The 14,165-nt window shown below is 41.1% G+C and overlaps 1 protein-coding gene across 5 annotated transcripts in view; it reads right to left on the reverse strand.

Annotated features, from left to right (window-relative positions):
• Positions 1–14,165, reverse strand: part of LOC126263736 (probable phosphorylase b kinase regulatory subunit beta) — a 195,025-nt gene that overhangs the window by 163,515 nt on the left and 17,345 nt on the right. For 3 of the 5 annotated variants that reach the window (XM_049960911.1, XM_049960910.1, XM_049960913.1), the window contains exons 2-4: positions 5,161–5,302; positions 4,630–4,733; positions 2,215–2,350 (exon numbers count right to left, since the gene is read on the reverse strand). In XM_049960911.1, coding sequence (XP_049816868.1) covers positions 2,215–2,350; positions 4,630–4,733; positions 5,161–5,195 — 275 coding nt within the window. In that variant the 5' untranslated portion in view covers positions 5,196–5,302. The remainder of the gene's footprint in view (positions 1–2,214; positions 2,351–4,629; positions 4,734–5,160; positions 5,303–14,165) is intronic. The other 2 variants (XM_049960912.1, XM_049960909.1) reach the window with 2 other exon arrangements.

Consider the following 14,165-nt stretch of genomic DNA (forward strand, 5'->3'; position numbering starts at 1 on the left):
TGTGGCAGAAAGACCATACCTGACATTTCTTTTTCCAACATGTCTCTTTGCCATGTGTTTGATTTTACAACATTTCTTATTTAACTGGTGGAGTACCAATTTCTTGCATTACGAGTGTATTAATGATGACTCTTTTCTGGCCCAGGTGGCAGTTTGACAGTTTGTGCAGGTATCGATCCGTGTGTGTTGGTTTTGGGCACATGCTGTGTTCCAGGTTTTCACAATCCCTTATGACCAACGCATCTGGAAAGGGTAGCTGTTGGTCCTTTTCTTCCTCCATGATAAATTTTATGTTTGCAAGGAGGACTGTTCAGGTGTCTTAAGAAGTCACCAAGCTATTCCTCACCATGGTTCCACACAATGCAGGTATCATAGAAGTACCTGTACTATATCTTTGGTTTACAAGGTGCCAAGTCCACTGCCTGTGGTTCAAAATGTGTAATACAGAAGCCCTACCACCTCGGCTGTGTGGATTACCAAAAATCCAAAGAATAATGTTCCATTAAGACCAACTGCTAGTGCTCCTGGCTCACTTATATAAAAATTGGTGAAATACTTGGCTTCTCTGCTCCAGCTGCAAGTGGGAAAGGACTCAGGACATTTCACTGAGAAGCTGAAGAAACTAAAACTTGGACCAAACGACATCCTGGTCAGCTTTGATGTTGTTTCTTTGTTTACCAAAGTGCCACTCAATGATTCTCTATGGTATATCAGTTCCATTTTCCCCACATTACATTACCAAATTTTCATGTATGTCTCACCATGAACTGTTTCAAGTGGAATGGTAACTTCTACGAACAGCAGGAAGGCATCACAATCGGTAGTCCACTTAGTCCAGTAGTGGCCAACTTCTTTACGGAACATTTCAAAGCACATGTGCTGGACTTGGCACCCTGTAAACCTAAGGTGTGGTACAGATATGTTGATGATGCCTTCATTGTGTCGACCTGTGGTGAGGAACAGCCTGGTGACTTCCTAAGACATCTGAACATTCTCCATGCCAACATAAATTTTACCATGGAGGCAGGAAAGGACCAACAGCTACCCTTTCTAGATGTGCTGGTCAGGAGGAATGGTGAAACCTGGAACACAGCATGTATCTAAAACACACACACAGATAGAAACCTGTGCAAGAAAAGAGGCATGATTAAAATGCTTGTACTGCAAGGAAGACAAATATGTGAGCCATAGCACCTCAGATGCCAGATGCAACACCTGGGAAGGGTTCTGAGGTGCAGTGGGTACTCTACCAGTTACATAGGAAGTGTCACAGAATCAAACACTTAGCAAAGTGACACTTCAGAAAAAGAAATGTTGGGTATGGACTCTGCGCCATACATTCCTAGATTGACACACAGAATTGACCATATATTGTGCAACCAAGGTGTAAAGATATTTATAAGCCAACAAAGATGATCAAAGAGTGTTTCAGATTGGCAGAGGGAGACACATGCAATGCCAGGAATATACTACACACAATCTAAATGTGGAAAAGTTAAGTTGGATTGACTGGATGATCAATCGACACCAGGATCATTGAACAGGAGAGGCTTTGCAGGTTGGGACAAGTGGAGCAATCACCCATGACAGAATGTGCACTGTGTGAGACCAACCACATAGTAAAATTCGCCAATGTGTAAGTTCTTGCTGTAGAGGAGAGCTATCACACCTGCTTGTTCAGTGAAACTGTGGAAACACATAAACATTATAATAGCTTCAACAAGAAATAAGACAGCCTCAAGATGAACATATCCTGGATTCCAGTGCTGCAGCAAATGACCATTGTAGGTAACAAGGGGAGAACCATAGCAGTAATGACCACGGAAAAGTCCCTGGACATTGGTGCACTAGGTACATATATCTGTGGCTGCGAGCTTGACTCCAGTCCACAACCAGCAATGGTGGGTGAACTTCTGACAAAAATAACCACTCGTGCTGTCAAAATATCAGAAAAATCAGCAAACAAATGTCAGCTGAAGAACCTGAGACAGATACCAACAGGTAATTTGTCAACAAGAGGGCAGGAAAGCCTTAACAATTTTGTACAACACAGAGTGTATCACAACAGTTATAATATTTTACAATGAGTGGTATTATCAAATTGCACAAAGAGTTCACAGATAAAACATGATGAGCCTGGAAACTTAATAGATGCAATAAAAAAGAGCAATCTAAAACTTCAATTTGTACTTTAGTGTAAGAGAATCAAAATACCTGTATGACTGATAAAGACTCCAGATAGCAGCAGCACAATATATGCTGTCCCTAACACTCCCAACCTTCTCATCAGTTGACAACACAGGAAAGAGGCCAGTAATTGGACTCTGGTATCGAAGAAGCTGACGTTTCACTAAACAAAGAAAAAAATTGAAAATTAACAGTGAATCCAATATAATCTCTAACATTTGTCCTCCAGTGAACTTCATATTTTCATCCACACATCACCAGGAGGAATAGCTGCTGATGTTAAGAGATCATACTACAGTAAAGTGAGAAATTCTGTGTAGTTAATACAGAAAAAGTATCTCATTTATAAGACTATGTAAATAACAAAGCACAAAAGAAAAAAGTTTTATTTCATGGTGTGATTCCAGGTGTTCCGCCAAATTGTTGTTCCCATTTTATGCACAATATTACGACGGCCACCCCAGCCATATTCTTCAGGCACTGCAAGTTTTGCTGTTATTGTACTATCTGCCTTGACTTTAACCTGACTGTGAACTTTTGTTGGTGTCACACTGCTATTAATAGCCAAGTCTGATTCCCAACACCCAATATGCCTTTTGATGCTCTTTGCTATTCAAAGCTTGAACCCATATTTTGTGGCAATCACATTCTCTCAGTGTTTTACAACTCCGGTAGATATGACAGTCAGCAAGATTTTAATACATTAAGCATTAAGCATTAAGCATTATTTAAATTGAAACCTCTGTCCCTCTTTATTGGGTTTTCTGATATCTTTATTTCAATAGACTCCTTACCATTTGCACCACAATACTGGTCTCAGCTATAGCATTTCACAATTGTATTTGGGGAAGTGCAAAATACACTGGATGCCACGTTCCCATAGGTGTCTTAGTGGTCTTTCCAGATAATAAGCCAGAATAAGGTAGATAAATGAGTTTTAGCTTATGCTGGTCCAATAACTGGAAAGATCACTAGACTCCTGTGGAAACATGGCATACAGTGTGTTTTTCTCCTTCAACTAAGATAAAAGTATGCTTTGTAATTTTAAACATGATCTAGGTCTCTAAAAGCCATGTCTGTATCACATTCCACGCTAATGTGGCACGTCTTCCGTGGGGAAGACTATCAGAACAGTCAAAGAAAGATGCGAGGAACATCAGTGACACACCCAACTAAGACAACTAAGCAAATCAGTTGTCTTACCAGTTCCACTTCACGGATACCCACTATATCTAGAATGAGAATTTGCATTGCCCTTTTCAGATTTTCTAGCTTCCATATCACATTCAAACTTCTGACATCCCATGCTCCAACTCACAGAATGTTGTCCTTTTGTTGGTTACTCAATTTTTTTCTCATGGCCACCTCTCCCTAGGCAGGTCCCTGCTGCAGATCCAAATGGGACACTATTCCAAAAATTTTTGCCAATAGAGAGATCATCATGACATTTTTTTCAGTTACAGGTCACTTGTCCTGTGAATGCATATTAAGTGTCTTGACTGCAATGAGACGAGATCTCGTCCGGTGCAATCCCCAATGATCAGCTTTTCCTTCTCATCCCGTTCATTAAGTCTCGCCTGACCAGGGATTCTGTGTGACTTTTCTAAATTGTACCCTTTCCCTAAACCTCTCCAGTCCTTTTTCTTCATCCCTCTTCCTCCCCCTTCAACTCTTCTGCCAGAAGGAGGAGTCACTGACTCTGAAAGTTTGTAAAAGATAAATCCTTTTGTGTTTGTGTTCCCCTGCCACCACTTGGTGAGCAAATTTTTTTATCTGTCCATTTACTTTATACTCGTTAGAAGAGTTTGATGCATAAAAAAGGACTTGTATTTGGAAGGAACTAAATAATTGTCTATGATAATTTATTCAACTGTAATACATTATTTATTTCATTTCTTATCAGATGGTTGCCTTTTACAAATGTGAAATACCTTTATTTTTTGTGATTAACTACTTTGAACACTTATCTTGTAAAATCTTCTGTTCATGATTCTTCAGGTACTCCTTGTGAATATGTATTTTGCGTTTTTCCAAATTATAACATAAATTGCAGTACTGCTATCTGTTATTGTAAATATTTAAAGAAGGCTTACCCTACACGTAATTTATCTAGTATTTTTCAATTCTTTAGAAAACAAAGATCAATAATGTAAATCATGATTTTTTTATAACTGTCTTTGTGTCTGACTCATTCCACATCTCCTGTGATGTGCTCACAATCCGAGATCAACAGAAGATGAAATAAATAAATAAAAGATAATAATATGTAATTAACTGAGAGTACACGAAAAGTGTACAATGCAATACCAGTGCATTTGGTAGACACAAGTAAATAGCATGGCTAACTTAAAAAGAAGAAGAAGAAGAAGAAGAAGAAGAAGAAGAAGAAGAAGAAAAAGATAATAACTGCACACTAAAACAAAGACAAAATTCCAAATTTACCTATTCCATAGTATGTGTCTAACTGCCGGACTGTAGCTTCATAATTAGCCATTTTCAAACTGAGGTCTACTTCCAGGTCATATACACTGCCTTGACGGTTCATCCTAAAATTATAATTGAAAACAATGATTTCTAATTTATTCAGTTAATATTTATACCTTTCAATGTAGTTATAAAAGGAAAAAAATTGCACCTTTATGGTAAAATGCAACCTACTGGTATTCACTTCTAAATCAAGAAAAAAGTCTCTTCAGAAAAATCTTAGTTATAGAAATATGCTATATATTTCATATGGTTATAAGGAAACAGTCAGAAATGAAAACTACAAACTTACTCAAGGCACACAAAAATGTGTCAATAAAACACTCACATGCATGGAGACAATATACCATAACAATACTGATTAGCATGGGCAGCACTGAAACAGTGGTTTGGGTTGGTAACTACTTACTAAACATCAGAGTGAACTATTTACGGACACATCCAAGGGAATTAGAATGAAACAACAAACAGAAAAAGAAGTTGTACTACCGGCTGCCAAGCATCCTTTCTTCAACAGCTGTCATTATGAACTGATTACAATCTTCTCCGTTTTCTGTGTTTTCAAATAAAAGCCTGCGTCAACCCTCTGGAACGTGATTCAGAAACTCAATACCATCACACCTGGAAAAAACTGGATATAAAAATATATGATAAGTGCTGAAAATTGTAGCAAGAAATGTGTAATAATATATATATATATATATATATATATATATATATATATATATATATATATATATATATATATATATATATATATATATAACAGAGGGAAACATTCCACGTGGAAAAAATATATCTAAAAAGAAAGATGATGAGACTTACCAAACAAAAGCGCTGGCAGGTCGATAGACACACAAACAAACACAAATATACACACAAAATTCAAGCTTTCGCAACAAACTGTTGCCTCATCAGGAAAGAGGGAAGGAGAGGGAAAGACGAAAGGATGTGGGTTTTAAGGGAGAGGGTAAGGAGTCATTCCAATCCCGGGAGCGGAAAGACTTACCTTAGGGGGAAAAAAGGACAGGTATACACTCGCACACACACACATATCCATCCACACATACAGGCACAAGCAGACATATTTAATATTATATGGATATGTGCGTGTGTGCGAGTGTATACCTGTCCTTTTTTCCCCATAAGGTAAGTCTTTCCGCTCCCAGGATTGGAATGACTCCTTACCCTCTCCCTTAAAACCCACATCCTTTCGTCTTTCCCTCTCCTTCCCCTCTTTCCTGATGAGGCAACAGTTTGTTGCGAAAGCTTGAATTTTGTGTGTGTGTTTGTGTTTGTTTGTGTGTCTATCGACCTGCCAGCGCTTTCGTTCGGTAAGTCACATCATCTTTGTTTATATATATATATATATATACACTCCTGGAAATTGAAATAAGAACACCGTGAATTCATTGTCCCAGGAAGGGGAAACTTTATTGACACATTCCTGGGGTCAGATACATCACATGATCACACTGACAGAACCACAGGCACATAGACACAGGCAACAGAGCATGCACAATGTCGGCACTAGTACAGTGTATATCCACCTTTCGCAGCAATGCAGGCTGCTATTCTCCCATGGAGACGATCGTAGAGATGCTGGATGTAGTCCTGTGGAACGGCTTGCCATGCCATTTCCACCTGGCGCCTCAGTTGGACCAGCGTTCGTGCTGGACGTGCAGACCGCGTGAGACGACGCTTCATCCAGTCCCAAACATGCTCAATGGGGGACAGATCCGGAGATCTTGCTGGCCGGGGTAGTTGACTTACACCTTCTAGAGCACGTTGGGTGGCACGGGATACATGCGGACGTGCATTGTCCTGTTGGAACAGCAAGTTCCCTTGCCGGTCTAGGAATGGTAGAACGATGGGTTCGATGACGGTTTGGATGTACCGTGCACTATTCAGTGTCCCCTCGACGATCACCAGTGGTGTACGGCCAGTGTAGGAGATCGCTCCCCACACCATGATGCCGGGTGTTGGCCCTGTGTGCCTCGGTCGTATACAGTCCTGATTGTGGCGCTCACCTGCACAGCGCCAAACACGCATACGACCATCATTGGCACCAAGGCAGAAGCGACTCTCATCGCTGAAGACGACACGTCTCCATTCGTCCCTCCATTCACGCCTGTCGCGACACCACTGGAGGCGGGCTGCATGATGTTGGGGCGTGAGCGGAAGACGGCCTAACGGTGTGCGGGACCGTAGCCCAGCTTCATGGAGACGATTGCGAATGGTCCTCGCCGATACCCCAGGAGCAACAGTGTCCCTAATTTGCTGGGAAGTGGCGGTGCGGTCCCCTACGGCACTGCGTAGGATCCTACGGTCTTGGCGTGCATCCGTGCGTCGCTGCGGTCCGGTCCCAGGTCGACGGGCACGTGCACCTTCCGCCGACCACTGGCGACAACATCGATGTACTGTGGAGACCTCACGCCCCACGTGTTGAGCAAATCGGCGGTACGTCCACCCGGCCTCCCGCATGCCCACTATACGCCCTCGCTCAAAGTCCGTCAACTGCACATACTGTTCACGTCCACGCTGTCGCGGCATGCTACCAGTGTTAAAGACTGCGATGGAGCTCCGTATGCCACGGCAAACTGGCTGACACTGACGGCGGCGGTGCACAAATGCTGCGCAGCTAGCGCCATTCGACGGCCAACACCGCGGTTCCTGGTGTGTCCGCTGTGCCGTGCGTGTGATCATTGCTTGTACAGCCCTCTCGCAGTGTCCGGAGCAAGTATGGTGGGTCTGACACACCGGTGTCAATGTGTTCTTTTTTCCATTTCCAGGAGTATATATATATATATATATATATATATATATATATATATATATATATATATATATATATATATATATATATATATATAACAGAGGGAAACATTCCACGTGGAAAAATATATCTAAAAAGAAAGATGATGAGACTTACCAAACAAAAGCGCTGGCAGGTCGATAGACACACAAACAAACACAAATATACACACAAAATTCAAGCTTTCGCAACAAACTGTTGCCTCATCAGGAAAGAGGGGAAGGAGAGGGAAAGACGAAAGGATGTGGGTTTTAAGGGAGAGGATAAGGAGTCATTCCAATCCCGGGAGCGGAAAGACTTACCTTAGGGGGAAAAAAGGACAGGTATACACTCGCACACACACCCATATCCATCCACACATACAGACACAAGCAGACATATTTGGTCTTTAAATATGTCTGCTTGTGTCTGTATGTGTGGATGGATATGGGTGTGTGTGCGGGTGTATACCTGTCCTTTTTTCCCCCTAAGGTAAGTCTTTCCGCTCCCGGGATTGGAATGACTCCTTATCCTCTCCCTTAAAACCCACATCCTTTCGTCTTTCCCTCTCCTTCCCCTCTTTCCTGATGAGGCAACAGTTTGTTGCGAAAGCTTGAATTTTGTGTGTATATTTGTGTTTGTTTGTGTGTCTATCGACCTGCCAGCGCTTTTGTTTGGTAAGTCTCATCATCTTTCTTTTTATATATATATATATATATATATATATATATATATATATATATATATATATATATATATATATATATATATATATATTTCTTAAAACCGAGGATTACACAGAAGTTACAGAAGGTAAAGGAATTGGCTCATCAGAAATAACTTTCTCAAACTGAGCAATAAAAATAAATTATTTGGAATAATGGTAGAAAAATTCTGACATATAATAAAAAATTATTTTAATACAAATATTATTTTGTTCCATGGGCCCACTAAAAATACTCTCACTTGATAATGGAACTTATCATTATGTTAATTACTTATACACTGAACAATAGCAACATCACTCATTCATTCATTCACACATTGTGTTCCGTTAATCTCCCAATGAAGAAGAGCCTTCAGGAATGTGGAACAAGTTAAGTTGTACATCAGCAGTCAAAGGCAGGCACTGAAGGCTACTTCCGTGTAGTATACCTTCAATAAATTTTTAGTAGCACTAATCTATTCATTGATAATTATGAGAATTACTTCCAGATTACTTTATACAGGGTAAAACACAATTCCACTGACAAACTTTCAAAGGTTATGACATATCTGGTTTGTTCCTGTGATCACGCTAGTTTTTGTGCAAATACCTCCACAACAGCGAAGAAGCTTGTAACACAAATTAAACAAAATGTACAATGTGCAGCACAGAGTAATGTTACAACCCTCATGGCAAAACACGTACACTTTATTACAGTGTGTTCTGTCTGTTTTGCAAGTGTACAGTATAGCACATAACAAATACAGAACAGTTCCCCTGCAGATACTGTTCAAAATTTTGATCACTACGATTATGGCAAATTGCACAGCAACACACCATTGACTGTCTTACACAATCAAGAATGCCAAGAGTTTGGCATACTATTTCCACAGGTGTGATAATTCTAACAACCAAGTCTGTGCATGTATTCACTGGACTCTCGTAAACTAGGCTCTTCACGTGGGCCCAGAAGAAGAAGCCCTTGTTCTTCTACGGACATGTAAGGAGCCTAGTAATGAGACTCCAGTGAATACTTCTGCAGACTTGTTTGCTATTAGTGTTATGTCTGAGGTGGCCAAAGAACAAGATCACGGCGACGAATCCATTGTCATCCAAACTGTTCTTCAATGTGGTTCCTAACATTGAATGTGAAGCATGCAGGTGCCCTGTCATGTTGAAACCACATAAGCTGATGAATTCTCAGTGGCACATTATCTAGGAACTGTACGAGATGTTGAGGAAAGTTATGTACACCACTCTATTCGCTGTATCAGGAAATAGATAAGGTCCAATCACAAAATCGTTGACAATACCAGCCCATACATTCACAGCAAACTTCTGTTCATAGGATCGACACACCAGTGTGTGTGGATGTTCGTTATCCCTTATATTGCTATTCCTACTTTTGAACATGCCCTCTCTCGTAAACATGGCCTCATCTGTAATTACACGTTGTCATTCCTTACATGGCTATTCCTACTGTTGAATATGCCCTCTCTTGTAAACATGGACTCATCTGTAAACAATATTAAAGTAAGAAAACTGGTGTTTCCTGTACATTCCTTTGGAAACAATTTTCAAATGCCACTCAAAATGGGAAGTTAGCTAGCTGCTACTATTGCACCTTCTGTGGATGATACGGGTGCAATTGTTGTTAATATTGGACTCTAAAACAGTTGATTGGCTGGTGTTTGGAGCTCATGCAATTAGAGGCAGAACTGTTACCAATTGTGTCTAACACACTCTCTTTCATATCGGGTGTTCTAGCATACCTCACACACCCAGTGCCTTAAATTTTAGCATGAAAGATTCCAGTTTCTCATAGGGGCCTATGCACAGATGCAAACGTCCCATGGTGTGGCCAACATCATCACTGCAGGAAGAGCTCAGCAGAGCGTCATTGTCCCTCTCTTCTGCTGCAATACATACATATCAGCTGACTCTTCATCAGTAAACCTATCCACAGTATTGCTGTGTGTCACTATAATCACACAGCTAATATTGTCATGAAGAAAAATCCTGCGCAGAACCACGTAGTGATGAATGTAAAATTGAGGGCAATGAGGTAAGAAAGACATTACTGTTGTCAACAGCAGGTACCAGGAATGAATGGAAAGAATACACACACTGTATACTACCGGCATGTGCATTGCTATACTCTATTTTCAGTGCAATATAGATAAAAAGCTAACAGCAGCAAGAAACCAAACAAAATGCGATAACTCTGTAATGAGCCGCTGGGGACCATGGAATCCTTGTATTAAAATACTCAGAAGGTACACCAACCCCTGAAAGTTTGTCGATGGAGTACTGTTTATCCCTTATGTGTACTGCACACTGGTGTGAAGAACCACCACAGTGTAGTACAGATGGTAACTGATAGAAATACACAATGAGACAAACAGACAGGGCACTTTTATTCAAAGGCAATAATTACAGTGAAGTCACTGTGACTCATGGTGGCCCCCTGGACATTACAAAAGGCACCACATGATTCTTAATAGGATGTGTCATCACCACGGACAGCAATGCATACTGTGCAATATGTTCTCATGTCGTCCACAAGCTTGCTAAATAATTCTTGTTGTAGGATGTTCCGTTTCTCAGTCAGTGTTGTTGATGAATACTGGATGGTCATTGGTGCATGTGGATGTGCTGCAATATGGCTCCCCAATGCATCCCACGTGCTTGATGGGATTTAAGTCGGGGGAATGGGCAAACTAGTCCATTCGCAGAATATCCTCTCATTCCATAGGCTCCTCTTCCTGCACTGTTTGTTGCACATTGTCATCCATAAAAAGGAAGTCAGGGCCAAATGCCACTCTGAAAAGATGCACATGGGGAAGGAGCACATGTCACAATAATGTTAACTGGTGAGTGTACCATGTTCAAAGATCTCGATGTCAGTACATCCATGAAACATCATGTCCCTCCACATTATAGCACCTATACCCACCAAAATTATCATGTTCGATAATGTTCCTGTGTGCATTACGGGTTCCCATCTCTCGGCATATGAGGGCATATAATGCAACCACGAACTTTGTTGAACATGATCGTTTTGGTGACTCATGTGTTATGGTGTGGGGAAGCAGAAATTGCAAGGGTGTACTGACATTCAAATCTTTGAATATGGTACACTAATCGGTCGATGTTATTGTGACACTACTTCTTTCTCAACTGCATATTTTCAGGCGTGCATTCACCTTGACTTTATTTTTATGGATAACAATGCACATCAGCATTGCACAGCGCAGATGGATGAGCTTTTGGAATGAGAGGACATTTGGCAAATGGACTGGCCTGCCCATTCTGGCATTCCCCCAACTTAAATTCCATTGAGTACATGTATGATGCATTGGGGAGATGTATTGCAGCACATCCCCATGCAGCAACAACCATCCAGCACTTGTCAACTGTACTGGTAGAGGAATGGAACACCCTGCCACAAGAATTGCTTACCAACCTTGGGGTTAGCATGGAAGCATGTAGTAGAGCATGCATTGCCATCTGTGGTGATCACACACCCTTTTAAGAACCATGTGCTGCCTTTTGTAATGTAGAGGAGACTATCATGAATCACAGTGACTTCAGTGTTGTTATTGTCTTTGAATACAAGTGCAATTTCTGTTCATCTCATTTTGTATTTCTTTCAGTTACTGTCTGTAGTATCCCATAGCATCCTTTTCTATGTAGCATCCAAGTTTCATCAAGCTATGTTACTTGGTACTGATACATCATGTGGAAGTTACTTCTTTCCTTAAGTTTTGCATAGCAGTGAATATAATGTGAGAAACAGCTACTCTGAAAAAGCCACTGATCCTTCTCCTATACTACTTAGCTGTGTCAGTTATTATTATTATTATCTTCATCATTATTATTGGAGTGTAAGTGGACAACTAGTTAATTTCAAATTACAAGTAATACGTAGAGAAGTGAGAAGGTATTACAATATGCAGATGAAAAGTATCTGTTTGCCACCTGCTGGATAAAAAATGAGGTAACAGAGTGGAGCAAATGCATTCAAAATACAATACAGAAATCATACAAGTTAAAACTATATGCTGGTCAGGGACTTGCCTCAAACCTGGGATCTCTGATTTTTCAGGCAAATAAGTACTCTACCAACCAGGGCCAGTTTAAGGCACAAGCAACATAAACTTCCACTCAGGGCACCATAACTGTAAGATTTCCATACAGGATTTACAACAATTAGTAGTGGCCACTTCGAGTACCAAGCTGTGAGGAACACCCAACTCCATATCTGTACACAGTACATGTATCTCAAATAGTAGCAAAAACTAGAATGGGTGAAAGTGTACTGGGAGGAGGAGGAGGAGGAGGAGGAAAGGGGTGGGGAGGGAGGGGGGGAGTAGCAAATAATAAGTCACATGTGTAGAAAAATTATCAATTATCTCAAACTGGCCATGCTAACGTCTGAGCTAAGCATTACTTACTTTTACTTCTGTCAGTACTGCCTTTCCTGCCTTCCAAGAGCCACAAAGTTTTAAATCAGCACACATTCTACTGAAGAATAAAAGTTCATTCTGGAAACAGTACCCTAGTCTATGGCTAAGCCTTTTCTCCGCAATATCCTTTCTTGGACTTATTCAAGGAGAACTTCTGTCAAGTTTGAAAGGTAGGAGAGGATGTGCTGGTGGGAATAAAGCTGTGAGGGCTGGTTATGAGTACCATTTGGTTAGCTCAGTCAGTAGGTCACTTGCTTACAAAAGATGAAGCTCCCACATTTGGCTACTGGTTTTGGCACACAGTTTTAATCTGCCAGGAAGTTTCAAAATCAACAGACAGTCCACTGTGGAGTGAAAATTCATTGTGGAAGACATACAAAGTGAGCCAGGAGTAAACAAATTTTTCTCTTGCTCTAGCATTGTGGGGCTGTGGATTATTATCCTACAAATTCTTTTATCTTGCATTGCTCTGAAGTCCCAACACAATCCTAATTTTAAAAGTGCTACATTCAACTAAAGAGTGTTATTTCCATTTGTTCTCTACCCAACCTGTTATCACTTTCAATGACAGGTAAGCGGGTGCTTCTAAATTTGTGATCTATATTTTGTCTTGACTTTTAATTCCTTCACACTCATGGTTTTCCTCATTACAAATACCAACAGCTAATGATGATCATTAAACAAAAAGTTTGAAGTACATTAGTACCTCATGCTTATCTCTAAATACCTTCTATACTGATCTGCAACCTCCACTAAAATGAATGTAACCTTACTTGGTACAACTAAGATGATGAAAACACACACACACACACACACACACACACACACACACACACACACACACACACCTATCCCCCTACATGGTGTTCGCTTGATTAACACTATTTTCTGGCAGGTTGACTAATTGTGGTGGAGGAAGTGTCAATTGGGTGGCAGGAGGCAGAGAGATGGACTAGAGATGAGTGGCTAACAGCTCGGAGAGAGGCAGCTTGTTTGCTGGATAGGAACGTGTGAGGGAGGGGTGGCACAGATATATGGGCTTGACATGGAATGCACGATTGTTGGGCTCATGAGGAGCAGCACAAACTGAGGGCGGCATGGGGATGTGAATTGGAGGGAGTGATAGGGCTGAGGTAGAGGTAACTGTTGAATGGAGGGTGCGGAGAAAGTGGGTCACCTGTGATTGAGGCCGGAACAATTACAGGAATGGAGGATGTGTTGTAAGGATAGTTCTTATCTGCTTAGTTTGGAGGAACTAGTGATGGAGGATATCATCCAAATTGTCCTGGTTGTGAAGCAGCCACTGAAATTCACCCTGTTGTGCTCAGCTGCACATTGTGCCACTGGACAGTTAACTTTGTTCTTCACAACGATTTTGGTCCTGTTAAGCAGCTGGTTGGTAGTCATACTGTCATTAAAAGCTGTGCAGTGTTTGCACATGGCTGCTTTCAAGGTGGCCCAGCCTCCGATGCGGTAGGACAAGCTTGGAACAGGACTGGAGTAGGAGGTGTCGGGTGGGTGGACT

Source organism: Schistocerca nitens, chromosome 6, assembly GCF_023898315.1.
Source record: "Schistocerca nitens isolate TAMUIC-IGC-003100 chromosome 6, iqSchNite1.1, whole genome shotgun sequence".
Classification (NCBI taxonomy): domain Eukaryota; kingdom Metazoa; phylum Arthropoda; class Insecta; order Orthoptera; family Acrididae; genus Schistocerca; species Schistocerca nitens.